The 27,998-nt window shown below is 36.1% G+C and overlaps 4 protein-coding genes across 14 annotated transcripts; 3 read left to right on the top strand and 1 right to left on the bottom strand.

Moving 5' to 3' along the window:
• The first annotated feature begins 104 nt into the window (after positions 1-104).
• On the top strand, positions 105-2,825 carry LOC123691993 (ribosomal RNA-processing protein 8). The gene is made up of 5 exons (XM_045636593.1): positions 105-274; positions 367-1,057; positions 1,350-1,524; positions 1,898-2,134; positions 2,596-2,825. The coding sequence occupies exons 1-5, from the start codon at positions 206-208 to the stop codon at positions 2,804-2,806; spliced, it is 1,383 nt and encodes a 460-aa protein (XP_045492549.1). The 5' UTR covers positions 105-205; the 3' UTR covers positions 2,807-2,825.
• Positions 2,826-3,484: 659 nt separating this feature from the next.
• Positions 3,485-18,025, bottom strand: LOC123692090 (helicase POLQ-like). The gene is made up of 16 exons (XM_045636734.1): positions 17,232-18,025; positions 16,648-16,826; positions 16,185-16,376; positions 15,923-16,004; positions 15,594-15,793; positions 9,986-10,131; positions 9,062-9,223; positions 8,333-8,502; positions 7,655-7,853; positions 7,062-7,216; positions 6,620-6,771; positions 6,305-6,400; positions 6,001-6,092; positions 4,454-4,655; positions 3,955-4,089; positions 3,485-3,639 (listed from the first exon to the last, which is right to left on the bottom strand). The coding sequence occupies exons 1-16, from the start codon at positions 17,911-17,913 to the stop codon at positions 3,547-3,549; spliced, it is 2,937 nt and encodes a 978-aa protein (XP_045492690.1). The 5' UTR covers positions 17,914-18,025; the 3' UTR covers positions 3,485-3,546.
• On the top strand, positions 14,082-15,393 carry LOC123692091. 2 transcript variants are annotated; one of them, XM_045636736.1, is made up of 3 exons: positions 14,082-14,145; positions 14,303-14,945; positions 15,273-15,393. In XM_045636736.1, exons 2-3 carry the CDS (start codon positions 14,309-14,311, stop codon positions 15,374-15,376), a joined length of 741 nt encoding a protein of 246 aa, XP_045492692.1. In that variant the 5' UTR covers positions 14,082-14,145; positions 14,303-14,308; the 3' UTR covers positions 15,377-15,393. The 2 variants fall into 2 exon arrangements, with proteins under 2 accessions (XP_045492692.1, XP_045492691.1); XM_045636735.1 differs by lacking the exon at positions 14,082-14,145 and having other exon boundaries at positions 14,278-14,945.
• A 922-nt stretch (positions 18,026-18,947) lies between the features above and the next one.
• Positions 18,948-27,863, top strand: LOC123692089 (troponin T, skeletal muscle). 10 transcript variants are annotated; one of them, XM_045636723.1, is made up of 15 exons: positions 18,948-19,096; positions 21,898-21,937; positions 22,214-22,255; positions 22,481-22,483; positions 22,751-22,768; positions 23,016-23,033; positions 23,849-23,876; positions 24,074-24,199; positions 24,351-24,569; positions 24,782-25,003; positions 25,279-25,371; positions 25,452-25,532; positions 26,115-26,193; positions 26,883-27,106; positions 27,690-27,863. In XM_045636723.1, exons 2-14 carry the CDS (start codon positions 21,915-21,917, stop codon positions 27,104-27,106), a joined length of 1,176 nt encoding a protein of 391 aa, XP_045492679.1. In that variant the 5' UTR covers positions 18,948-19,096; positions 21,898-21,914; the 3' UTR covers positions 27,690-27,863. The 10 variants fall into 10 exon arrangements, with proteins under 10 accessions (XP_045492679.1, XP_045492680.1, XP_045492681.1 ...); XM_045636724.1 differs by lacking the exon at positions 26,115-26,193 and adding an exon at positions 25,763-25,841; XM_045636725.1 differs by lacking the exon at positions 22,481-22,483.
• Positions 27,864-27,998: the final 135 nt, after the last annotated feature.

The raw sequence follows: 27,998 nt of genomic DNA, 5'->3' as shown, positions 1-27,998 counted from the left end.
ACATAACATAGAGTAAATAAAAAAACATAATATAAGTCTGTGACGAGCTCTGTGATGAACTGTCACTGTCAGTGTTGATAAGATAACTGATACCATACGTCAATGGTCAAAACTAAACTACGCTCACATGTTTTTGATTAGTAAACACGCTATGAATTATTTAATTTTATCGTGAATTATTATTATTTAAGTTATAATAATCAAAATGTTTAAAATACCGGAATGGGAGGCTAGCGTCCCGGCTTCAAATTTGGACTTTTTAAAAGAAATAAAAGTAAGTCTTATGTTTATCCAAGTCATAGTCTTACAAATTTTTATTTTTAAAGTAACAGTAGCTAACGTGTGAATTGAACGTTTTATTTTTAGAAAAACAGACCCAAGCCGAATAATAAAAATCATGACATCATCAAAAAAGAAAATAGTGAAAAGAATATCAATGAAGTTAATAAACCCAATGGAATTGTCCATCCAAAGAAGAATAAAAAGGTTAAGAAACCACCTATTATATCCAATGGTATTGTTAAGAAAAAGAACTTATTGCAAAATAAGTCTTCCCCAATGAAAAACATACCTAAACGTAAGAATATTGTCGAAAAAATAGACACAGAACACAAGAATTTAGCAAATAAACAAAGTGATGCTAAAAGTAATAATATTATTAAAAACATAGAAACAGAACCTAAGAAACTAGAAAATAAACGAAGTGAAAAGTGTTCAGATACAAAAGTTGTAGGAAAAAAAAGACTTCATGAAAGAAATGATAAAAAAAGTAACATATGTGATAAAAAACCTGACTTAAATGAGAGCCTTGAAATGGATAATTTTGACACTGACAAACTTGATGAAGCCATAATTAATGCTAAAAAACAGAAATTAAAAAAAAGTAAACATGAAGAAGAAAAAGCTGTGGAAGAAACATTCATAGAGGAAAAGCCACTTTCAAAAGAGGAACGTAAAAAACAACTGTTAAGAAATGTTTTACAAAAACAAAATCTTAGAAGTACAGTAAAAGTTAACGGTAGCAATTTGAGGGATCGAATGTTGCAGCGACTTAAAGGTAGTCTACATAATATATTGTACTATATTGTCCATGAGAACCTTCGTTATAGATTACCAACCAACATATTAATAATCCTGTTGTTGTTAAATTCTATTGACAAAAATCAATTTTTCTGTTTTTAATATTAGTAGAAACAGTATTAGACTAAACTTTGCCCATATTGGCTTAAAATTTCAACATAAAAAAGTAATGGTAGTCTTGCGACTATGTATACCTTTATGACGTCATTCCTGACATCATACAAAAATCGTAATTGTAACGAAGGATCTGTATTTTTTCTTCCTTCTAGCTGCACAATTTAGGTATTTAAACGAGAAGCTGTATACATCATCTGGTTCGGATGCCAAAAAGTTATTTGAAGAGGACCCTAATGCATTCCAAACATACCATGAGGGCTACCAGCAGCAGGTGAAGAAGTGGCCTGTAAAACCCCTCGATGTTATTTTGAAAAGGATATTGAAAATGTAAGTTTATTTTTGTAATCAATATGCCAATAATCATATCTTTTCTCCATCCATTCTTCCCTCTATGGCTACACAGTTACACACATACCTAAGTGCAAGCCAATTAAGAATGGTAACATCAATTACCTCTTTGTATCAATTGTTATTTGAAAAATACGATTTACTTGGATTTTTCTTCCATTACAATTATAATATTATGTATTTTGTTGGACTTTTACACCATTTATAAAACATTATCGCTTAACTGACACTGTTATTAATTCGTGTTATTTAATAATAGTACGTATATTATGATTTTTGACGTCACAAAATGGCGTCGAAGTAATCCTATTCTTAGTTGGATCGATCAATTTTAATAAAAAATCGTTTTCAGGCCGAAATCCCATCTAATAGTTGACATGGGGTGTGGAGAAGGTATACTTTCTCGACGAGTGCCACAAAAAGTTAGATCTTTCGACTTAGTAGCGTTTAACCCAAATGTTGAAGTATGTGATATTGCCCATACTCCACTGTTAACCAGTTCAATGAATGTAGCTGTTTATTGCTTGGCGCTCATGGGCACGGAGTTGACTCAGTTTATCGTGGAAGCTAATCGCGTTTTGAAGAAAGGGTAAGTTATTGTTTTGGGAGGGAAATAAAATTTATGTGTTTAGTTATTATTTTGTTTAGAAAATTAAGTGGGTTTGCTTGCTTCGTAATTAATGTTGCAACTGAAATAAATGCACTAAGATGATTGAAATCACTTGCTATGTAAAGTTAAGTGCATAGAAATTCATAGTTTACCACCCAGTTATTTTTAAATTGTTCAAATTATTAATGATAGGACAGAAATATGGGCCAAAGCATAGATATTCTACCATTTATTAACATTAATATCATGTACGATAAAGCAGTTTAACTGTTCCCGAAATTATATTCGCAGCCTTAAATAATAAAAAGCCCCCTTTGGCATATAAACAACTTCCCTGCTAAATTTAAATATTGTTTAGTCCAGTAATTTTATTATGTCCTAATTACTCACCATCGCTTTTATATAAATAGAGATAATGTAAATAAAAATACATATTTCAGCGGGCATCTATTAATAGCAGAAGTGGAGAGCCGTTTCGACGATGTAGACAAATTCATAAACGACGTTCAAAGGATGGGCTTTTCACTGAAGGATTTGGATAAAAGCAACAACGTGTTTTATTTCATGGAGTTCACGAAAGTCAATGAGCCGCCTAAGAAGAATAAATTGCCATTTTTGTCGTTAAAACCGTGTTTCTATAAGAAGCGATGAATAAATTGATTGTTTGATATGTTTGCTTTTTATTTTAATTTAATTTATTTATATACCTTTTTAGTACTTACGAGATCCGAATTAAGATCGACCCACTCATCTGATAACCAGGTGAGGTGTCTTTTTATGAAATATCAGCTATACTAATATTATAAAGCTGAAGAGTTTGTTTGTTTGTTGGAACGCGCTAATCCCAGGAACTACTGGTCCGATTTAAAAAAATTATTTCGGTGTTAGATAGCCCATTCATCGAGGAAGGCTATATAATTATCATCACGCTAAGACCAGCAGGAGCGGAGCCACGTGGGTGAAACCGCGGAGCATAGCTAATATAATTATTTATACGCAAAGATGTCTGTGATCACTTGCCTACCAAAAAGAACTCGAGGGTATTTTTAATTGAATTTGTTTCATCACTTTCATTCTTTGGATAACCAAGCCAAAATTTTGAGTCAGTAAGTAATAAGAAAAAGTAAATTATGTTATTTTTTATAAATTCAAAGACAACTGGAACCAATTTATAAACATTCCATGTATGAAAATATAAATTGTTATTTGCGAGCATTATGACCTACATAATTTGATTTATTTAATTGATTATCTACACATCTATTACGGCATACACAAAATATGTAAGGAAAGGTAATATTTTATGAGTAGTAATAAAAAAAACAATTGTATTGATAAAAATGTTTATTTATTTACACAATACATTCGTTGATTTGATATATATTATTGCCTCATATTATATTCAGTCTATCGTCCAACTTCAAATCTTCCATAACGTCTTCGGCTTCAGCTCGCAAATTCTCCACTTTTTCAATCAACATCATCTGTAAAAAGATAATTTAACAATATTAAAATATTTCTTTCATAAATGTACACAATAAGAATAATTCGTAATTCGATGTGTTTACAATGTATGTAGTTATAAAAGTAACGCTCAAATTTCGCTTTCACGCAAATACTACTGAACCGATTACAATGAAGTTTGGTAGGTATGTAAGTAGCTGAAGACCCAGAATAAGACACGCTAATTTTTATCCCGGAAATACCACAGGAACGGGAACTATGCGAGTTTTTCTATGAAAACGTGAACGAAGCCGCGGGTGGAAATCTTAATATTTAATGGTTATTAGTATCCCTACCCGTGCAGCACTTATCAGATGTTTAGCAGCGGTGTGTGCGAGATGTGGCACGGAGGCTGCGAGCTCCTCAGAGCTGGCCCGCGCTATTTGCTCCACGCGCCTGTACCCCGCGCGGTACAGTTGTAGTGCACGTGCCTGTATGAATATTGCTAGTTATTTATTTGTAGAAAATGTTGCAAGTAATATTTTGAGACTGAATTATAGGCTTAATGTGACAATTTGCCTAAAGTGGTGGTAAAAGTTTCGTATGAATATTTTTATTTTTTAAGTAAAATTCAAATTGAGCTTTAGGTAGAAGCAATAGAGAAGAGTTACGAAATTAAGGAATTTTTTTCAAGCTTGGGAAGCTTTTAAGAAAAAATATTAAGCTTCCTACTTCTGATATCATAACACTAACAAAAATTAACTTCTTTTATAAATCTATTAAGTTAATTTAAGCTTTACACTACTATTTAATATGAAAAATCAAAATAAACAATCAAATATACCCAAAGCCTACCTTCTTAACCGCCGGCAGTTCCATAAGCTGTTCCAATTCCGGCACGGCACAGTTGCGCAAGCGCAGACCGAGCTCGTGGAACAGCGCGTGGAACTGCCAGAACGGTTCCACGCTCAGACACTCGCAGAGCCGCGCCGCGCTTGACGCAAGTGAAGACGATGACGTCATCACCGATTGGACCAGACCACGGGATACGTTGTATCTTTGAGAAATTATGTAAAAGTTGTTGACACAGGAATACAGGTGTTTAAAAATAAGATAGATAGAAGATACAAGAAAAACACATAGGTATCTACAAAAAATACCATGTCAAAGTAAAGATAGGTAAAGAAAGTTTGCATCAAAATAATCACGGCTCTATTAACTAAGTAATAGTTAAAATTTTGAATCATAGGAAATAGTTCTTAACTTCGAAAAGTCATACGTAATTTTTGGATATAGGTATCCCACCAAAAACATTTTCATGTAAAATGTTGCCAAGACGAGCCCATATGACTCGCACTGTCAAAAAGTTATCAGATCTCATGTAGAGCGAAGCTTCTAACACTACACGCCCTAACTCTACAAGGCCTAACTTCACAAACTCTACACCTTAGTCAAAATATGTGGCTTGGCCATTTCGCTACATTCACATCGGCGTAAGGTGAAAAATTAATTCACTGTGCATTACTTTTGTGTTATACAATAGTTCTTGTAGTAACGAACGGCCAAGCCACATATTTTGACTAAGGTGTAGAGTTTGTGAAGTTAGGCCTTGTAGAGTTAGGGCGTGTAGTGTTAGAAGCTTCGCTCTACATGAGATCTGATAACTTTTTGACAGTGCGAGTCATATGGGCTCGTCTTGGCAACATTTTACATGAAAATGTTTTTGGTGGGATTTCATTTCTTTTTGTAAGTTGTTTGTAACAAAATTTTATAAGTATGTCGATTAAAGTTTTAATTTTTTTTAACAAGGAGTACCTATACATATATATATCTAGGGGAACCAAGTTTTAGATTATTAGATTAGACCTCTAGCGTCATCAAAATTTAATTTAAAATTACAGGTCTCATACAAACTCCCATCCCCTAGTTTAAGGGGTTGGGGGATGAAAGTTACAAGTTTTATAATTTTTTTGTTGTTTGTGTGCTAATACTAGCTTACATACAAAATTTCAGCTTTCTAGGACATTAGGAAATACCTTAAGAATTTTGATGATCATCAGTGAGTCAGTGACGAAATTAGCGTTTTTTAGATATAAATAAAATCTGAAGTATAGAAGCTAATGTAATTAAAACTTAATATGTTCAATAAGTCCGCTATTGACAATATATCCCGAAAATTTTGTTGATCTATCATAATCCAAACCCAAGTTATGAGGGTTCAAAAAAACGTCGAAGCGCTTCGAGAAAAGGTAGGTAGTGCCCGTGCTTGTTCGCTTGGCTGGTCTTGGCGGGGGCACTGCCGTGCCCCCAGATTCATAAATATTTTTCCATTATTCAAATCCATTTTCTAAACCACATGCATTATCTTGCAACTATCGTTCTAAAATATAAAATACACTCACTTGTCAGCTACAACAGGAACAGGCGTTAACTTCCAGAGATCACGCAGCATTAACGCGAGATAGAACCTGTTCAGTACTTGCTCCGAAACATTCTGCAATATGGCTTAAAATCGTAATACGTGGATAATTTATTAAAATATGTGGAACCTTAAGGCAAAAGTAGTTAGAATGAGCTTGTTTTGTTGGAAAAAAATTGGCGTGCACAAACTCTTTTCATTTCCGATCAGACCATATATTTTGTATTTATTTGAATAAACAATATTATGATCAAAACCTAAAGTAATGACATATGTAAGAAACATACCGTGATGGGTTTGCCAGTCATCATGCGTATCGCGTTAACTTCAGTAATGCCCAAAATTCTCGCTGTTTGAGCTCCTTCCTCATCCAAGTCACAGTACTAAATGAAAAAACTATTGAAAATATACCTGTTTTCCAAATCACACTAAAAAAATAATTATTTCAAAATGTTTAATAGTTAACGTATCTTTCAAAATGTATTCATAAAATAGCTAAAATATTTGAATACGTTGCAAGGTATGAATGAAGATGAAGGTAAGCATCGTAAAGAGTCATACTAAAAGACAATAATAAATCTGTGAATAAAAACGATAATTACCAGTGAGTAATAATGCCTATAGTCCGGTCTGATGACAATTTCATGTGGAGTGACTAGATACAACAGGTGCAAACTGCCCAGAAGCACTAGACCGCGAGAGGCTTGATCTAGATCGGCTAATAACTGTCTTGCTATGGGCAGATCTAGACATCCTGCACAAAAGTGACGTATTTTAAGAAATATTCCAATTTCCAGCTGATGAGTGATTTCAAAATTTTGGAGAAAGTTTTTCTAGAACAAAACGCATTAAAATTCTAGTGTACAGAATGCCAATACAGTCGGGACTCACTTAGTTCAGGATTTCGCTTAAATAAAAAAAGCTAGATCGCTCGCTAGTAACACAAGAAAGCTTACAATTTCCTAACTTATTTTGATAATATAAGTTATTTAAATGTCTTAAGAATCAGAATCAAAATATTATCTAAATTAAAATGTATCTTACCTTTTATCGCAGCATTACCAAGTTTGCTAACAGCTAATTTCAATTCATTATCTACTTCATTAACTGATGCAGATTTTTGGCCAACAAACTCTAAAGCACCGCTTTTTATTAGTGCCAATACATTCTGTTTACATACTTCGTCTATATTGAGTGTTCTGGAACATTTTATTTTTATTTTAGAATGCTATACCGAAGTATAATTGGTTGAAATTATTTGGGTAAAATAATGATTCTATTCCTGCCATTTCTGACCATTATAAACAAACATTTCATTTTTTATATTTATTTTCCTTTCTGAAATGAAATGAAATAAGTTTCAGAAAGGAAAATAAATATAAAAAATGAAATGTTTGTTTATAATGGTCAGAAATGGCTTTCTCTTATTCATGCTATGATTTTTTTATATTAAATTGATCGTTTGCTAAGGAGGAGGTTCCTGACTGTTTTCGGGAACCCTGTGCGGAATAAATATAATTGTATCTATTGTATTTTAGTACTTATCCATCATAACAGTAAATCTACATCCAAAAAGCATATTTGAACGTAATAACGTCAAAATAAAAATCCTATTAAAGAAAAAAAACCAAACTCACTGTTCCGTAACAGCCAACAAAGTATGCCCAAGCAGTTTCTTCAAAGTTCCCACATCAGTAGCGAGATTCAAAGCTACAGCACTCAATAGCAACCCCTCAATACTGGTAGCCAGTTGGCTGCGGACAGGTGGTAGACCACCAGCGAGCACAGCTCGGAGCCGGGGCCAGTCACGCTCGTCACAGATTATGATGCTTTCCCCTGGTGATTTGTATTATATGATCAAGGGTTGTGACAAAATCTTATGAAATGAAATTTCGCGGTCGGATATGCTATATTCGATTATACAATGCAATTCTTCTTAATAAATGTAAATGATAAGTAAAATGCATCAAAACTTTAATAACATGACAAAAAAAATATGTCCGAGGAAAAACTCTGCCTACGCATATTATGTTAAGCAGAGTTGTTTAATGAGCGATACGATTTAATTTGATCATTACTGCCACGTGTGAGTTTAGTTGTTAATAGCACGTCAATGATATCGCAGGACTACTAGAGAACCGGCATGAACCAAAAAGTTCGACGGAATATGACATCAATCATCATACACACTGAAATGATAAAAGAGTGAACAAAAACGTTTATTACAATGTAACGTAAACAAACCAAACAAATTAAAAATTTTCGATATCACAATATTGACATTCGCAATGTTCATTATGTTACATGTCACTCACCCACGCTACAATGCCCTTTCCTGCCCGCGCGGCCGACCATTTGCTTATACGCAGCCAAGCTGATCAATTCGCGGCCGACCCGCGGCGCGCGCACTATCACGCGCCGCGCGGGCAGGTTCACACCCGCCGCTAGTGTGGACGTACAGCATAGTACTGATAACACGCCCGAACTATGAGAAATATACGAATAAAGAACATATTTTGTGTTCTAGAGATTCATATAAGTATACCAAAAAAATTGCTTTTAGTTTAGTAAACTATCGTGATTAAAAGTATAATCGGTACAGCAATTAAATGAGGAAGGAAGTAGAAATAAGAATGGCAAATCGTTAATATACATTAGAAATAGTAACGGGCATAGAATAGAACCTTGTGGGACACCAATTTGTTTAATTGTGTATGGTCAATTCTGATCACTCAATGAAAACTTTTGGATTCGGTTAGTTAAGTATGAAGTTGTCTAGATTAAAAGCAGTATTCTTGATTTCATAAAAAAAATGTTTTCGTTGCAACATTTTGTGTTGAACATAATCAAATGCTTTAGAATGATCCCAAAATTGCTATTGTTTGGTTTTCCCAAACTTCATAAAACTAGCATCTGTAGTATATTGAATAGTTCCGGAATACTTTCCACACTTCCACAAGTAATTAAGTGTATTTGTGTTTGCCCATGTGTGTGTGTGTGTGTGTGTGTGCGTATGTATGTACATATTATATGCTCGCTCGCACCGAAAAGCCTGCTCGAGCAGCGCGCGTTCATCAGCCGCGAGCCCCGCGTGGTGGAAGGCGACGCCAGCCCGCGCGCACCGCACCAGCTCCGCGCACGCGCCCTCCGCCCCCAGCGCGCTCTGCAGCGACGCGCGCTCAGCGTTGCGGTGCTGCAGCATGTCGCTACAATGTACATAATTATATACAACTTACTCTCAATGATTAAAAAAACGCGCATTGAACGAAAAAAAGAGCGTATATACGTGTCAGAAGTGAAACTTCTTCGCTAGAGTCGCGAAATCTACAAAAAATCTAAATCGTCGCCTTACTCAATGACGTGATGGTATTGCCATGACGCGACCTTGAAATTTTACTCACAATGCCTCCAAAAAATATTCATTTCAAAATAAAGCTTCACGTTTTGTTCGTGTTATGGGTCTAATAAAAACGTTCACGACGCGTTGTAAAAATTGCCGAAAGAACAACATTACGAAATCCGTGCCGTAGTTGACTTGCTTCGAGCTCGACACGTTGTAGCAATGACGAAAAGCCATGACGCAGGACGCGTTCTAAGAGCATTAATTCATCTAAAATTTGTCTAAAATATCAATATATAAAATCCTGCTTAATATAATATAATAACATATAAGTATCTAAAGACCAAGACAAAATTCATTGAGGTATTATTACTACGTATAGAGAGGACACCACGAACAAAATCTGTGCGACAAGCGCGCTGGTCTGGTCTGGTGAGTCATACACTTTGTAGATATTCTGCCTCTTATTACTTATAAATTTAAACCAATCAATACAACAAATAAATACTGTTCGAGACGATTGACTCTAACTCGTGCTACAAATAGTGCAGTAGTGATGTCCTCTCTAGTACGTAGTACATAGTAACTCAATGGCAAAATCATCGATAAACATTGTTTGATCACTAACCTCCGCTGCATGCTACAAAGAAGCGCTGCAACGCTCTGACAATTCCTCTTCGTAGGGCAGAACAGTAAACAGCTGTCACCGGGCACCACCTCGCTGACGAGACCCCCCACGAAGTCCGGGTCTAGCCTACTGCCAGCTTCTGTGTACTAAAACAATATAATATTGGATCTCACTTCTGATAATATTCTTCATCCCTACAACCAGTTGTAGGTAATGAAATGTGCCTTTGTTTCAACTAGTTCTGATTAGGGAAAACGCGGTCAAAATAGAATATAAATAAATTAAAATAGAATATTATAATATTATACTTTCTAAACAAAAGTACATTATAATTATTTAGACATTCCTTAGATCCATTGATTATGCCACATTCTGTTTATAAGAAAGTAATGTAAGGCCGAAGGATATTTTTGTTGATTTTCTGTTTAGTTGGATTGGGATTAGGTTATTATGTGATAAAATTTTGTAAAACAACAGAAAAATTACGAGTCGGTCGGAGCCAGGTAGTATATAATTTAGAATCGGATTTAAAATCAAGCAGCCTGAATTTGATGATACTGAAGTAATTTAGGGACGTTGTTTGGCAATCTTCAAATAAATTTTAGCTGCCAGAATTACAAATTTTTTTTTTTTTTTTTATGTCAGAGCAAGCAAAGGGGCAGGTGGGCCACCTGATGGTAAGTGGTCACCACCGCCCATAAACACTTGCAACACTAGAAGTGTTGCAGGTGCTTTGCCGGCCTTTTATGGACAAATAAGCTCTTTTCTTGAAGGCCCCAATGTCGTAGTTGTTCGGGAACACCGCAGGTGGCAAATCGTTCCACAGTTTCACCGTACGCGGAAGGAAGTTGCGGGTGAAGCGGACAGTGGTGGAGCGCCAACCATCCAGATGGTGCGGATGGAACTGGTTTTTACGGCGTGTGGTCCGGTGGTGGAACTGTGCGGTTGGTAGTAGGTGGAACAATTCCTCAGAGCACTCCCCATAGTAGATTCTGTACAGTATACAGAGAGACGCAACGTCTCTTCGCACTGACAGAGGATCGAGCCTATCGGAAAGCCTACGGTCATCGACAATTCGAGCTGCTCGACGTTGGATGCGGTCAAGAGGAAGGAGTTGATACTGTGGGGCTCCGGCCCAGAGATGAGAACAGTACTCCATATGCGGTCGCACCTGAGCCTTGTACAGCTGAAGTCGGTGGGCCGGCTTGAAGTACTGTCTCGATCTGCTGAGCACACCAAGCTTTTTCGAGGCTAATTTAGCCTTCGCTTCCAAATGACTGCGGAATTGAACGTCACTCGAGATTTCAACTCCGAGGATTCCGATTTTCGGCGATATACTAAGGGGAGTACTCTTAAACCGAGGTTCTACGACAAATGGGGTCTTTTTAGCGGTGAACGCGCAAACCTGTGTCTTTTGGGGATTGAACTCAACAAGATTAAGTTCGCCCCAATCCGAGACTTCTTGAAGGGAAGACTCGACTTCAGACACAAGTTTGTTTCGGCTCTCATTGAGGCTTTCCTTTGAGGTGTTCGCACGGCCGGGATAAAGAGCATCCCCCGTACTGTCGTCTGCATAGCAATGGATGTTACTGATTTGTAACAAATCATTGATATGCAGAAGAAACAGTGTAGGAGATAGCACGCAGCCTTGTGGGACACCAGCATTCACATAAAGAGGCTTAGAGCAGGAACCGTCGATAACGACCTTAATGCTCCTCTCTTCCAGGAAGCTGGCAACCCAATCGCATAACCTCGCAGGAAGTCCGAAAGATGGTAATTTCGCTAGAAGTGCCTTGTGCCAGACCCGATCGAAGGCTTTCGCTACATCCAAACTTACAGCCAATGCCTCCCCTTTACTCTCAACCGCCTCCGCCCATCTGTGGGTGAGGTACACCAAAAGATCACCAGTCGAGCGACCATTAGAGGATTCCATTATTTTGGAGAGTAAAGAGGTGATGGCGATCGGTCTGTAGTTAGACGGATTTGAGCGATCGCCTTTTTTAGGGATTGGGTGGACAAGAGCAGTCTTCCACGAGTTCGGAACGATTCCTTTGGCGTAAGAGAGCCGAAAAAGACGCGTTACAACCGGTGCCAACTCAGGAGCACATGTCCTAAGCACAATAGGGGAGACTCCATCCGGCCCTGTCGACTTATGGATGTCAAGGGAAAAGAGAGCGTTTCGAACGGCACGTTGTGTGAAACGTATATCCGCCATTGAATGGTTGCACCGCGGGATGGTAGGCGGTGTCTTTCCCCTGTCATCAAGAGTCGAGTTCCTAGCAAAGAGAGCGCCCAGGAGTTCGGCTTTCTCTTTAGCGGAATGGGCCAGAGAGTCTTCGTCCTTGTGCAAAGGAGGAAAGGATGAACGACAGAAGTTACCTTGGATGGCCTTGGCGAGGGACCAAAACGCCCGTGTTCCCGAAGGAAGTCGCGCTAGTCTATCACCAAGTGCACCAATATAACTGGATTTAGCCCTAGCGATTTCTCTCTTGTAGGATCTGGAGGCAGAGTTGTACTTCTTCCTGATGAGACCAACGCTTGGATCGCGACACGCCGTTGCTGCAACCCAGGCTTGAAAAAGTTCCTGTTTCTGACGAGACGCCATGTTACAGGAACGTCCAAACCAAGGCTTAGATCTACCACCAACGGGCACAACAGAGTATGGCACAAATAGTTCCATACCCTGCAGTACCACGTCAGTGATAGACTCAGCACAAGCGTTGGGATCCTCCGAGGAGAAGCAAACAGGCCCCCATGGGTAGGAAGCTAAAAAACCACGCATTCCGTCCCAGTCTGCCGACTTGTAGTGCCACACACGGCGTCGAGCTGCAGGTGTCTGCTGTTTCGAGCCCATAAGTGGCACCATACTCCGTATCAGGCAATGGTCTGATGACCCCAGTGGGGCCACGACGGAGACCTGATAGTTCTCGGGATGTGTGGTCAGCAGAAGATCCAAAAGAGAGGGAGTATGGCCCTCCACATCCGGTATTCGCGTAGGCGATGAGACCAGCTGTGTTAGGCCATAGGCTAGAGCAAAATCGTGTACAGTTCGTCCCGCGTGGTCAGTTGTACGCGACCCGAGCCATTCAACGTGGTGGGCATTGAAATCGCCTAAAACCACGAGCTCTGCAGAAGGGAACTGTACAAGCAAGGTGTCGATCATCTCTTGGATGTGCTCAAATAATCGGTCGGTACCAGTATTCCCGCTGTGGGATCTGTACAGGCAAGCATAGACGCGAGGGTGGTCGCCGCAGTCAATATGCAGCCAGATAATAGACAGATCCTCACCTTCAAGGGTGCCAAGACGTCGACAACAGATATCCTCCCTAACGTATGCGCATACCCCGGCACGCGGTGCAAAAGTATGCTCCAGCTTAAAACCAGGGTATGTGAGATAAGATACGTCGGCCGGAGTTGATATCTGAGTCTCAGTCAGGAAGAGCAAGGCCGGCTTAGCCGTCTCAAGATGGTAGTGGACGGCGTTTAAGTTAGTGTGCAGCCCCCGTATGTTACAAAAGTCCACCGTGAGAGTGAAGGGGGGTGATTTTTTTTGCTTGCTCTGCGAACCCCTTGGCACATGACCGAGCGGAATTATGCCCGCCCCAGAATACGACGGGCTGCCGCAGCGCAGGCGCTGCGGGAGGGATTCTCCTGCACCGCAGGTGCCGGTACCCTCCTGGGGTATTCTGCCTAATAATGCCGCGTTCATATTTGGGGGTTGTTGTTTTTGGGCCTCCGGACCCCTCACTCACCGTACGAAACGCGGTGGCATACTGTTAATATGCCACCACTTCACGCCGGTTTCCTGTGAGGGTGTGGTAACTTCCCCGGTGCGAGCTTGACCCATTTCGTGCCGAAGCAGTGCTCGACTCCCACTTCCAAAAAATACAAAAAAATACATTTAATTTTGTCACCAATTTTCCAATTCGTGAAAGAAAATGATAAATTTGTTTAATATAATATTTCAAGCAGCTTGAAATTTTCACCGTAAACGGAAACGCAAATTCGTAAATTTTTAGCGGAAACGCAAACCGCTCTTTCAATTTTCTCTTTGATTTTTGGTACCTATTATATATGACATGACAGTGACATTTGACAGGTTTATTCATTAATCATTCCGTGGATTTCAAAGTTTTGTTTACATACTTTCGCGCTTCTGAGTTCAGTGTTTTTCATTTTTTGCTTTGACATACTTTTTATTTACGATTTTTTAAGAGGGCTATTTATGTTTGGACTTTGTTTGAATTGCTTTTCTATACTACATTCGCATACTATGGACACTGATTTACTATGGACACTGATTGCTCGCGATTACAGATTGTGATGGCACCATCTGAAAATAGTGGAAGTGGGTGTAAACCAGGTCCTGCGAGTTCAGGACTTGTTAGAGGACCGACAGTTGAGGACAACTTCGATGACGAAGGGCCTGTTATCCATCGGAACCTCTATACGGAGGAAGTGATAACACAGTGGAATTTGGCGAGGGTCATAAAAAAATTGGGCACTAATGAGCAATGTGTGGCATTCGCTGAGGAACAAGGTCTAGTACTTTCTGAAAAACAATGTAGTAAACATCGCATTCCAATGAAAATTATGAAATCATCAAATAAATCATTTGGTTCATGGTGTTGTTATAAACGTACTTGTAAAATGAAATCATCAAGAGTTTCGAGAAATAAAGGAACTTTTTTTGAAAATGCAAAAATAGATTTAGTACATGTGTTTTACTTATTATATGCATACTCACGAAAATGGAATTATAATACTGTAGTTCATGAAGATCCATACAAAGAAGTTAGACAACAGTGCTTAAGCAAAGTCACCATAAGTGATTGGTATAAACACTGCAGGGACACCATTGCTGTCTATCAAAGAGATAAAAATGAAGGAAATATTCATGTCCCAGAGAAGATTGTCCAGATTTTCGAATCAAAATTTGGCAAAAGAAAATACACTCGAGGTAATAGTTTTAATGCATTAATCATTAATATTTGCTAAAATTTTGGTTAGGTTAGATCTCCATTTGTGATAATCCAAAAAGGCGAGGCTGTGGTAGGTTTTATTAATTGCCTTTGCTTTTGTACTATAAAGGGTAAAGGGCTGTATCTCCCTAAGTCCCTGGGGCTGTCAGAAAACCTATTATTGTCTCATCTTTAAACATGTTGAATTAATCATCCCACTTTTTTATAAATATTGTTTTATCATAAGATTATTTTTACACAAGTCAGTGAGTCCCAGTGAAGAGCAATAAAACGATTCTTTTACAATTATACTGATAATTTTTCAGATCATATTTTTGCATATCTGTGGAGAAAAAACAATATTAAATATAAAAAAGACGCCTTCATGGAGCTCATTAAAGCAATAAGACATGTTTACAAGTTAAAATAAATGCATTATCAAAATAATTGTGTTTTATTGTTTAAATTTTATGTATTTTAATAAGAGCATGAAAAATAATGAAGAATTGTTCAAGATAGTAGAAAAAACTAAAATTAATTAAAGTTGTCAGGATTTTAAAATATACTCTATGCCAATGATCACGTAAAAGCAACAACAAAATCAATTTATATTATGCAAATTTTTGTTCTATAATTATAACACTTACATCAAAAGCCAGCTGCCGATCAGGTACTAACTCCATACCACCCTTATCCCATACAATCTTGTGCAACACATTGCCGAGTTTCACATATTCTGTGAGCTCCACTGGCCTGAAGTCACGCTGGTATACTTCAGCTTGCAGGAACTGCGCCAAGTCCGGTAAGTTTCCTATTGTGGCACTCATGGCTACTATCTGAATACCTTCTGTGGAGATATTTTAATTTTATTATAAATGTGGGTAGTCAATAATTTTTATCAAATTTTATTTTGTAGGTAAATGTAACAAGATGGTTTATTTTTACTTAGGAATTAAATTTGAACTTTTCTACTTACTATTAGCAAATATTACTGTTGAAAGTAAGGTTTCTAGAGTTCCACCTCTTCCTGGTTCGCCAATTAAGTGCAGTTCATCCACCTAGGAATAAAAATAAGACATGATTTTGCTATCTATTTCAAAATGAAAAGGATTTAAGGAGGATAGCCTATATTAAAAACAAAACACACAAAGATATCATTAGAATTTCTTCAGCTATCACCTAGCCTTCAATTTCCAGCACCAGCACACCTTTAAATTTTCAAAAAAAAAAGAACTTACCACAATCAAGCCAATTTCTGTTAGTCTATCCAACTCTATAAGGCTCCTAATCAATGCTAGACCCTTTTCGATTGTTGCTACATAAATACTATTTCTCTTTCTCCTTTTCTTTGGTGGCAAGTGTCCCTTTCCGGCTGCATACTCTTCTACTAAGAAGTCTAATTGAATAGCAAATGGTGATAAGGACCATATCTGTAAAAAAATATATTTAACAAAACTTAGCTGGAACAACCCTGTTTATATTTGAAACCAATATATGAAAATTGTTCATTTAAAACTTGTTGTAGTATAAAGAAATGATATATAAAGAAACGATGGAATGATTACATTGTGCCTTGTGGTAATAAACATATTTTCCAATATTACAGCTAGGCTGTACGAATATAAACATTAGTAACTACATATAAAGTCTATAATCCCATAGCAAAGTATTGTTTACTCATTTTTACAATATAAACATTACCTTCTCCTGAACGATAGCTACAAAGGGCAAAATAAACAGTGCATTCTTCTTCTGGACCAACACTTCTCGTAGCATAAGCACTTCTGCTACCAATGTCTTGCCTCCACTTGTTGGCAGAGCATAAATTAAGTTACGTCTCTCTTTTATTGCATTTAGATTGAGACACTCTTCTTGCCAATCTAAATAATTGAGAGAATGACGATATTCATTTTATCGCAATTATTATTATATGTAAAAATAATATAATATGAAATAAATATTAAATGGGAATGAAATTTTTACTTATAAGCTTATGGGCATCTAGAACAGTTTACAGCGTACCGTCGGTCCTGACAATATGCATCAACAATTGTATGACTATGAAACGAATGCGCATGACAATATGCGTGCGTATGGTCGGTCGGTTCTATGAATTTGCATACATATGACAAGCGCGACTGACGTACGCACTGATGGTCGGTCAAGCTCTGCAACCAGCCTAAAGCTTGACAATCAAGAAATTTACTTACTGAATCAAATTAGACAAAAGAGATAGAGTTAAAACAAAACTTCAATAAACAAAGTAGAAACATAATTTAATTTACCATAAAATTTTTCAATATTTCTATATGATTTAAAAAGTCCTTTTGTAATCATTGGAAGACCAAAAAAATCATTGCTATTTCCTTTATTTACATTTGGTTGAGGTAATTCCTTTTCTCTAGTATGTTTTTCATTGATTATACCACTTTCTCTTATATTAAGCAAAAACGAATCCTTCTCATCAAAAAAGGAATCGTTATGGCAAATAGTTTGATTTATCTCATTAAAAGTTTTTTCAATTTCATCCTGATAATTTTGATTCTTTGGTAATTCTTGCACACAATTTATAAATGATTTCGATTGAAATGAATCATTAAATACTTCGTCAACAATTGTGCTAACAGACGCAGCATCATTTTTAGGGCTTTTGGTTTCTTGAAACGATTTCCAACTGCTTAGATTATGAAAAATATTGCACGTCTCTAATATGCCGGGAGAGCACGGTATATCGCTACTAATTGAACTATTACTCTCTGAATCACACAAATACTCCACTTGATTGCATGGTAATGGCGGCGAATCGCAATTCTCCTTAACTCTAGAATTGATTTGTAAATGTTTCGGTGTATTTAACTTGATATTTTCGATACTTAGTTGAGACAACCGCACATTCCTTCTAATTCCAAGACGACGTCTTTTCGGTGTTGATGGGGATGGTGAAAGTATTTTATTCCGAGAATTCATTTTTATAATACATCACTAAATAATAAAACTAAATAAAGAAAATAGTCCATTGTAAGTTCATTTTTGTGCACTAATTTAAAATGTAAATGTAAACAACTTTGAAAACAAACAGATGTCACGTGGATTTGACATTAAAGTGACAAATGACAATCACGTTTTTTTTTTAATAGTGACTTTAATAGGTACAAGGCAATTAGTTATAGACGCCTTAACATTTTTGAAATGAAAAAAAAGGTCAAATTATTATTTACAGGGCGCTTAGCTGCGTTGTCAAAGGAAATTTCTTTACATATGAGATAATTCTTCGTTAGGACATGAAAGAAAGACAAACTTTCGTCTTGTGCCTGCGTGGTCAGTCAGTCGGACACATTTGCGTTTTATGAAGAAATTAATATGAATAAGTGACTTGGATCATTGTATATTCTCTGACCAAGGTAGTGGTCTGTCGTTATCATCGTAACCTTAGATCGTAACTCACAAATGGAGGAATTTGATAATAGCTAATAGTTTTATTTTGTTTTTGGTGATCAATAAAAACTTTCAGTACGTTGTTAGAATCTAAGTTACGTACTCTCCCTTTTTCCTTGAAAACTTACTAATACTATGCGATGATTATAGTAATCAATGCTATTTTTTGCAACTTAATGAAAAAAGTTCAATTATTCAAAATTGTATAAAATTATATTATATTAATATGAGTTCTTGAATTTGGTTGTGTGAAAGAAGGAACGAATTGGTGTTATATCCTCGCGTTATCGATGTCAATTTGCATCGATAAATTATGTTTTTCATGACCGATGAATGGAAAACATCTTAGCGGTTCTTTAATCTTTATAGTTCGGTATTTGTTTAAGCTTAATTTTATCTTTATTAACATGTCTAATCAGTTTCCGTGAAATTTTGATAAATATAATAATTAGTACAACTGTAACCACGCCCTTCACGTCCGCCGCAGGACGCTCAGAGTTCCACCGTGCGCTACAGAAATCGGAGCTGGCTGAAATCAGATCAAAAATGACTGCGGTTAAAAATAAACGCGCGGCGCGGGGCAAGCGCGAGCACATCGCTCGCAACCGCTCAGAGCCGCCCCGGTCGCCGCGGACTCCACATTCCAACGTCGCTGTGCTGCCGGTCTACGAACCAGTGCTAAAGTGACTGAGTGACCGTCTTCTACCCGTGCGACGTAAGTGACGTGGTGTAGTGCAGTGCCCTAATGTACAGTGTGTAGATTTACCATAAGTGTCTATGGAAAATAAGGATGTGTCTATAAATACGCGGTGCGAGTTTGCCAAATCGGGTCGGCAGCGTATAGCAACACTATGTTTAGCGCGGAGTTATGTTACACGGATGTTACGTGATTTCGTGTGGATACACATGATTTTAAGTATAACACTTACACTATACACTGTACACTAGGTTAAAAATAGAGTACCTATATATATACTATACAGATTCTGCAAATTCAGAGGATAATAAGTTATCCTGAGATAAAAAAAAATTCAGGAAATTCTCACAGTTAAAATAGCAATTAGAGTAATCACAGATTAATAATAAGTTAAATCAAGGAACATTGATTGCATTGCTCTGATATATTTAGATAAATACATAGGTAGTGAAAAATTCGAAAAACGTCCTCTTTGGACACAAAATTTCGTGTTAAGTATATTTTGGAAAATATTTAAACTATTGTAACTGTTGGGATATTATGTTATTAAAATAATAGTAAAACGTAATTTCCTAGATTCAAATAAAAATTCGTTAAATGTCACTTGGCTCAGATAAAAAAAGTTACAAGTTTTTATCAAAATTTCCTTTTTTCGTATTAAAAAGATATCCAGTTAAATTTTTTAAACACCACCACTATCAAAACCACCTTAAAATGTATATATCTGTATTGCAAAAAATATTTCGAGGCACAATTTGATACTGATGCCAAATATACACTTTTTGAACAAGTGCCAACGCGCAATCTGTAGGTGTGCTTATTGGTTCGAAAGATAAAACCGCTGAAAATAGACGGCTCTCTGTAAACAATAAGGTTACACGTCTTCGTATTTCGCTCATAAACAATATTTATATATTTATATTACATAATTTACATTTGGAAATTGGAACATTCAGTCAATAATGACAAATATTTGAAACTTTATTTTAAATAATGGAACGTATGCGTATAATATTATCTAAGGCTACCTACCTATCGGATACTGTGATTCGAAATTCCAACGTTTTTAACGTGTTTCCAAATTCAAAATCAATGACGATTGAAAATTTTTGGCGGTAACTTAACGAAAATTTTTTGACCTTGAAAAGCTGAAAGTGACGTCATGAATTATTTCATTGAAAATATGCACTATCTTTATGCATTTTTATTTTGCTTATATTCTTCTTTTAATAGAAACATACTTTGAACACAAACTGGAGCTTCAATAAAATTAGGTACTTAGGTAACAACAAAATATTGAGAATATGAAGCACATATCTAATAAATAGGTTAATAGATGAATAGATGCATAACGTTCCTCCGAATTCTTTAACTACCTATGCCATTAGATAATTATTATCGGACTATTTTAGTATTCTTTGAGCTAAGGCTCAAAGAATTGAGGCTGAAGCTTGAGGATAAGATTATGAAAAAAAAAAACGTTGTCTTTACATAATATACAGTTGTAGCGGGTAGGTACATAGCTTATGTAATTTTTGTTGTTCAATATATTGTACTAACTACTTGATTACATAGTTTTAAGAATCAGATTCTAATTTTTAATTATTAAGTTGATTGACAAAACTGATTAGCATATTGCTAGTATGTTATTGATTTATTAAAAATAAACATTAATTAGTATTTATTCTTCCTCGAAAAAAGCCTATAGGTACATTGTAAGATTGTAATACCTACGTATTCAATCGGAATCTCTTGAAAGGTAGGTAGAAAGTAGAAAGATTTTTCAATGAAAGGTTTTTTTTTTTCATTAATTTTCACTTTCAGTGACTCTAATAATTTCATAAAATTAAGACAGGTTTACTGGAAATTAAAATAACTAAGTACCTACTTAACTTTTAAATTTTTGAAAATTTACTCTTGTTTGAAAATAATTGTAATGCGAATAAGTTGAGTTCTAATTATTATAAGAATATATTGTAGAACATATTATTTCGCGCATGAAATTGCGAGGGACTTTTCGTAAAATACCTACTTTAAACTATTCAGGACACAAACAGCTTATTAAATATTTTTAACCGACTTCAAAAAAGGAGGAGGTTCTAAATTCAACCGTATACCTATATTTTTAACCGTCATTTTATGAATGGTAAAGTACTTATTTATATTTATTATTAATTGTCAAGATAAATAATTCTTGCGTAACATGTGCTTTTTATAACGTACCTATAGATACGCAATCCATTCATGCAGTTCGTGCAAAGTATGCATTTATTCATGCAGTCAAATAAAATAACAAACACACAAAGCAGATAAGAAGCTGCTAAGCAGCTGCTGCTTTGTGATTAAACATGACAATTATTGCAACTTTGAGTAGAGAGGACCTACTCAACCACTGATACGAGACTACTCGACCCCAAATGATGAATTACGTTTTTAGTTCCGATTTGTATGAATAATATTAGAGTTTTATGGTATTACCACAAAACAATTTAAACACAGTTTAACTTTAAACCAGGGATCTGTCACACTAATAGTTGTCTATATTGTGAAATACGACAAAACCAGATTAAATAGAACCCGCGCTTAAAGTTTAACCCTGTCTAAAGTTTTTTTGTGGTAAGACAGTTATTCTCGACGTAGTAGGTAACACAAAACATTGTTTAACTAATTAAACAACGTTTTGAAATAAAGCCAACTAATAGATAATGTACCTAAATCTAAACAGTGCAAGTCATTTCTGTGCCAAGATATTTGATAAATGAATGCACATTAAGCCGTCGTTACTTCATTATTTAAAATAAAAATAACTTTTTTTACAGAATAACAAACTACCAACATGTCTGACGAAGAGGAATATTCGTAAGTATTATTTTATTTAAACACTCTGAATTATTAGAAAGTCTTCAGATAAATTAAAGGTAACTTACGATGATCAATGTACACACTACTCTATATACTATATACAAAACAAATGAACGTAACCAAAACACTATGTGCATCTTTTTTACCCCCCAAAGAACATTTCATTCATAGAGAACGAATTTTTGTTACCTATGTGCTAACTGCTCCACAATATCCATTGTTATCTGCAAATGTTACTCTGCGTTATTCCTAAACCCTTTATTTTCTCAACAGTGGCTCCGAAGAGGAGGAAGTAGAAGAAGAAGTCGTGGAGACGTGAGTACTCGGACGAATACTGCGATCCCTTTGAGATTTAACTCTTCCGATTGATACTTTAAGCTTTGAGGCCTGGTCTCTTTGCCTAGCGATCTTCTAGAACCTTGTTTTGATGAAATCTATCATTTAGTACCACTACTGTAAATTCAATTAGCTTCAGTCTTCCAATTTCTTTAGTATCGGGTTTGATGCACCCCTCACCGTATCCTAAATCTTTTGTTGCAGGAAGTAAGTGACTTGTTCCGGCACTCGCACGCTTGCCTCAATTAGGCTAAGATTTTCGCTTCTAGTGCTAAGTTGACGCTTTCTCAGCTCTCAGACCGACTTGGAACGTTAGGCGCATTCTCGCTTTCTACATCGTTCAAACGATCTACTTGACCGATAGTGTGGCCGATTGTTTTCGCTTCTATTACTTAGCTTTTGAAATGAATACAATTAGAATACGATTTTTAATCACATTTATTTTTCCTCCCCGCTCCTGCTATCGCTCTCTAGGCCCGCTCCCAAACAAGAGTAAGTAGTATTGATTACTTCAAAATGTTCACAGCTTCGCTTCGCCGTTTAATAATGCACAGGCAATAATATTGCACTAAACGAAAAAAAAAGTATTTTAAATTTTCTACTTCTATAACTCTATAATATTGTAATGGAGACTGTATGCGCAACGTATAAACCACTGCTTCTTTTCTCTTTCATGTTCTTTATGTACGATTACTGCGACAATGTGTGGTAGATGCTGATTGTTATTTTCTGTTTCTAGGAGTAGACCGTCGATCGCGTAAGTTGCACCGCTCTATGGTGTCACTAACTATAAAAGTCGTATTAACTAACGCGGCTCGGGCGTTTTTATTTATGGTTTTGCCAGAATTTTTCCGTCATCGTGTTGAGCAAGCGAATCAATGCGGTTATTTTTAACGGTCAAACTAGATGTTCTATTTTTGAATGTTCGCGTTGCGCCCGCGCCGCTTTTACACATCGATTCGGTCAATTCGAATGGATGAGTTTCCGTTAATGTTTCATAATTGCACGGTAGTGTCAAAGCATGCATTTCCTAATTATTATTATAATTAACTTCCTTTATATTATGTCCAATATAAAACATTATATTCAGTATAAATATGCATTATCTTAACGAAATATTTCACTATTATACACAATTATACAGAAATAAATATCAAACATAAAATACCAATGGAATAATACTATACGTTAAATTTACACAATAAATTAATTAACAGATATCTTAAATGTTAATACTTATGTCCATATTCTCACATCAAATAATTAAGAAACAGTAAATAAATTGTGTTGTTAAAGCAAACTATAATATTACTCGTATAACTACAACAACTAAGACAATAATAAATAATGCAATACCTAACAGAAGCTATAATATACCTGCGGTCAATTTAACTGATTCACAATAAATCGTTACGACCTACCAACGGCAACAGAAGATATAACAATAATTTATAGTCATCGAATAAATATTTAAGTTTACGCGTAACTTGACGACGATATATCGTAACTATTTGTTGGGAACTTGCAGACCGAAGTCTTTAGCATTTCATTAATCGATCTGTATAATTTCAGGGGTGAGGGAGATCCAGAATTCATCAAGGTAATTTCGTCTTTTATACAAATAAGTTATAAAGGATTTATTACCAAATCATATTTAACGATCCTGCTAAAAGTTATTTCGATTTGTTTTATATTGGATTCTTTAGAGCTAATGTAATGTAAATAAAAGCAATATATTATAATAACAACATTTAAATAGTAAATGTAATTAAATTAATTGTATGTTTTTATGAACAGCGTCAAGATCAGAAGCGGTCGGATTTAGATGAACAGCTGAAGGAATACATTAACGAATGGCGTAAACAAAGGTCAAAGGAAGAAGATGAGCTCAAACGTCTCAAAGAGAAGCAGGCCAAGCGCAAGGTAAATAATCCAATTTAATCACAAAATGATGAACATAGTGCTTTTAACGTTGATTACTTTAGTTTCCATTCATTAGCAATATCAAATTAAGAGATAAATTAACTAGCTTTATAATTACCTAAATCTGATAAGTAATTGGTAAACTGATCAGGTTTCCCGCGCTGAAGAAGAGAAGCGCCTCGCCCAGAAGAAGAAGGAAGAAGAAGAGAGGCGCATCCGCGAGATTGAGGAGAAGAAACAGCGCGACATCGAAGAGAAGAGACAGCGGCTCGAGGAGGCTGAGAAGAAGCGCCAGGCGATGCTCCAGGCGATGAAGGACGCCTCCAGCAAGCAAGGCCCCAACTTCACCATTCAGAAGAAGAGCGACAACGTAAGTTACACTCATTGTATCAATCAAATTTTATGAGACACGTCTGACAAAATTCGTTTGTAGAATCTGACCGATCAAAATGAACTGATAGATTTTTGATTATAGGTGTTTCTAGACAAATTTCTGCTTTTATAAAATTATAATCATACAAATAAATCTTTATACATCTTAAGCTCACAAAATCATCTTTTAAAAATACCGTGACCTTCCAGCAATTCGGACTCAGCAACGCCCAACTGGAACGCAACAAGACAAAGGAGCAGCTGGAAGAGGAGAAGAGGATCTCTCTCTCCATCCGCATCAAGCCGCTGGCCATCGAGGGTCTCTCCGTGGACAAGCTGCGGCAGAAGGCCACCGAGCTCTGGGAGTGCATCGTCAAGCTCGAGACCGAGAAATACGATCTCGAGGAGAGGCAGAAGAGACAGGACTATGACGTGAGTTTCAAGAGTCTTTCTTGTATTGGATTTTTTTTGCACTTGAACAGGATTTGCGCATAATTAAAACAGTCAATAAAACAAAGAACTTTATTCATATAAGTGGGTATAGATACGTAAAATTAACAGATAACTATTGTATGAGACAAGTAAATTTTTCTTTTACTACCACAAAAATTGGTAACGTTCTCCATGAGTTAGATTCAAGTCGAAAGTTAGCATGATGTAAAAAAAACTACTGAGACAATTATAATAATACAAGTATTTTTTTACAGTTAAAAGAGCTCAAAGAAAGACAAAAGCAACAGTTGAGGCACAAGGCCCTTAAAAAGGGTCTTGACCCCGAAGCACTCACAGGCAAGCACCCCGTAAGTTTCAAATTAATTAAGAAATCCATTGAGTTGAATCTTACAAGTAACATGACTCTAAAATATTATTTCTTTTGCAGCCCAAAATCCAAGTAGCGTCCAAATATGAAAGACGCGTTGACACACGTTCGTACGACGACAAAAAGAAGTTGTTCGAGGGTGTAAGTAGAAAATTCTATGAAATACTCCAAATCATTAAAGCTGATCATTTATTTGATCTTATAGTGAACAATAAAAATGATAGTCATCTATCGGGAACAGTATAAGCATAGGAAATCAAAGGTAGCAAAAATGAATTAATCATAATAAGGTACCTATGTACCTATATTGAAAAAGAGGATTAACATAGGAACTGATAAATCAACATTGTTAATGCCCACATTTTATACAGGGATACGATACCCAAGTCTCGGAGGTTTTGGATAAATTATGGAAGGAGAAACACGAGGAGTTTATGAACCGAACAAAAAGTAAGCGGCGAATGTGGCATCTTGTTCCTCCCACATTTAGCCCCGCGATGGCATGTCGTACTCATGTCCATGTGGCTTGCTGTTATGGGTCCTATTCCAACTGTATAACTGACATTATCGTATCGATATAACTAGAAATTCAATTAGATATAACTAAATGAATAAATATTTTATACATCTTTTAAAAAACGCCCAAAATTTAATCAATACGATAATGTAACCATAGTTCCCTCATGATACCTATATTTGACCCCAATCATAACCTCACAACAGGACCTAGAGAAATTGAACAAGGACTTCCTCGAGAAGGTGTGGCATGAAAGGGCTGAGCAGTTCGGAGGCAGGCAAAAGGGTAAGTAAAGAGAAAAAAGGCAAAAATGCTTTGGAGAATAAAGCTTTTAACAATAAAGCAAAATATAGAAATGTCGATAGAGACGATGCTTTATTAATTTTCTAATATGGAAAATTTCTAAGGAAAAGCCAATCAATAGTAAAAATCTATAATAATTTACTTACTGCTTATTCTGCTGCTCTTCAAAGAATCTTCTATCAACTTTTAAAGGACACAGGTAACATTACTAAAATCGTTTCCTTTTCATCTGAAACTAATAAAGTAGGTTTAGCTTTATATTGTAACTAACACGCTTTCTATCTTATCAATTTAATACTTTTTAATTTTTGAATTATTTAATAAGATTCATTGTAAATATCATATTCTTATGGCAAATAATATCAATGCTTTACACTTATGTTGCAAAAATTTTACCACAACAGATAAGAATTTTAATTAATACGAATAAAAAGATCGCATGTTTCAACGTGATATTTTACTTTTACATTAACCCATTGAGCCCCAAGCGGCCCGATTAGTCCCAGACACAGTAGATTTTCTATTGTGTCTGTGGTTCCGGGGCCTGAATTACTACATAGATTTGCTTTATAGCGCTGATTTGCCTAAAAACCTCTAGGACTCATTAAAAAGAAAGCGCTAAATGTTGCCCCATTTATCCTATCGATATCTAATGATAATTTCCAAAACAGCGAGACTGCCCAAATGGTTCGGCGAGAGGCCCGGTAAGAAGAAGGGTGAACCCGAATCTCCCGAAGGTGAGGAGGATGCCAAGGCTGAGCCCGAGGATGATGAGGAGCCCACTTTCGAGCCTGAACCCGAGGAGGAGGAGGTCGTAGAAGAGGAAGAGGTCGAGGAGGAAGAGGAAGAGGAGGAAGAAGAGGAGGAGGAGGAAGAAGAAGAGGAGGAGGAATAAGTGAGTGAAATGTAAAATGATTTTAAAAGAGTATCAAGAGTTTCTTGTTGGCTCTTCTCTGTATTTTGACAATTCAAAAGCGCTTCTAGAAGTCTAAAGCGCGTCACACACGGTGAAGATACTATAATATTTTATGTTAAGATACTCTAATATAAAACGTTATAGTATCTTAAGGTATCCGGTATCAGCGTTCTGATCATCATTTTTCTTTTTGTCATTGCGTACTAAGACCCCTGTAGAACCGCCATCCTGTTACAAATGACCCGAAATATTGTGGGTTACGCACACTTGCGCTTTATTCAATGAATAAAAAATTGAATAATTGATGGGTTTGAATAGATTGATGCATCGGTACATTTTATGCTAACTATTCTTATGAATGAGCCGTTAGGTATATTCTAAAGTGTAGATCTGAATTTGAAGTAAATGTGATTGAATAAAAATGTGCGAACATCGTTTAATTTAAAACTGTAAATGGAAATTAATATTAACAAAAAAAAATAGTCCAGTGTCTTTAACAAAATCTTAATTTTGTTCGAAATTTATGTAATCGTGAAACTAATGAAAGTTATTTTATTTCCAGACACTATCTCCAAGAAGCCACTCTCGAGCCGCCGCGTCGACTGTACTGTTTCATAACCAATCCATTAACTAATTATAAATTATTTTTATTATTTATACGTTGACTTGTACGAAACATGAACTATACACGTCGCAACATCGCTGACGACGCATTAAACTAATTTATTACATAAGACTTGATGGTTTTATTTCTTCTTAATAAATGGTTAAGAATCTTTTCTGTGACCTTACTTTTTTACCCTATTAATGTATAAATTACAATGAGAAATTGAGATTTTTTTTAACTATAAGCAATTTAATAAGATATTCA

Source organism: Colias croceus, chromosome 5 (genome assembly GCF_905220415.1).
Source record: "Colias croceus chromosome 5, ilColCroc2.1".
Taxonomy (NCBI): domain Eukaryota; kingdom Metazoa; phylum Arthropoda; class Insecta; order Lepidoptera; family Pieridae; genus Colias; species Colias croceus.
This window is presented reverse-complemented; position numbering and strand designations above follow the sequence as displayed.

Excerpts from the sequence above, each read along its gene's own strand:
- LOC123691993 (XM_045636593.1), top strand. The coding sequence starts at position 206 with ATGTTTAAAATACCGGAATGGGAGGCTAGCGTCCCGGCTTCAAATTTG. Across the intron at positions 1,525-1,897 it reads TTGAAAAGGATATTGAAAAT|GCCGAAATCCCATCTAATAG; the intron begins GTAAGTTTATTT and ends AATCGTTTTCAG. Across the intron at positions 2,135-2,595 it reads AATCGCGTTTTGAAGAAAGG|CGGGCATCTATTAATAGCAG; the intron begins GTAAGTTATTGT and ends TACATATTTCAG.
- LOC123692091 (XM_045636736.1), top strand. The coding sequence starts at position 14,309 with ATGGCACCATCTGAAAATAGTGGAAGTGGGTGTAAACCAGGTCCTGCG. Across the intron at positions 14,946-15,272 it reads CAAAAGAAAATACACTCGAG|ATCATATTTTTGCATATCTG; the intron begins GTAATAGTTTTA and ends ATAATTTTTCAG.
- LOC123692090 (XM_045636734.1), bottom strand. The coding sequence starts at position 17,913 with ATGAATTCTCGGAATAAAATACTTTCACCATCCCCATCAACACCGAAA. Across the intron at positions 16,377-16,647 it reads TAGCTATCGTTCAGGAGAAG|ATATGGTCCTTATCACCATT; the intron begins GTAATGTTTATA and ends ATTTTTTTACAG. Across the intron at positions 6,093-6,304 it reads TGACTGGCAAACCCATCACG|AATGTTTCGGAGCAAGTACT; the intron begins GTATGTTTCTTA and ends GCCATATTGCAG.
- LOC123692089 (XM_045636723.1), top strand. The coding sequence starts at position 21,915 with ATGTCTGACGAAGAGGAATATTC. Across the intron at positions 24,570-24,781 it reads TTCAGAAGAAGAGCGACAAC|CAATTCGGACTCAGCAACGC; the intron begins GTAAGTTACACT and ends GTGACCTTCCAG. Across the intron at positions 26,194-26,882 it reads GTTCGGAGGCAGGCAAAAGG|CGAGACTGCCCAAATGGTTC; the intron begins GTAAGTAAAGAG and ends TTTCCAAAACAG.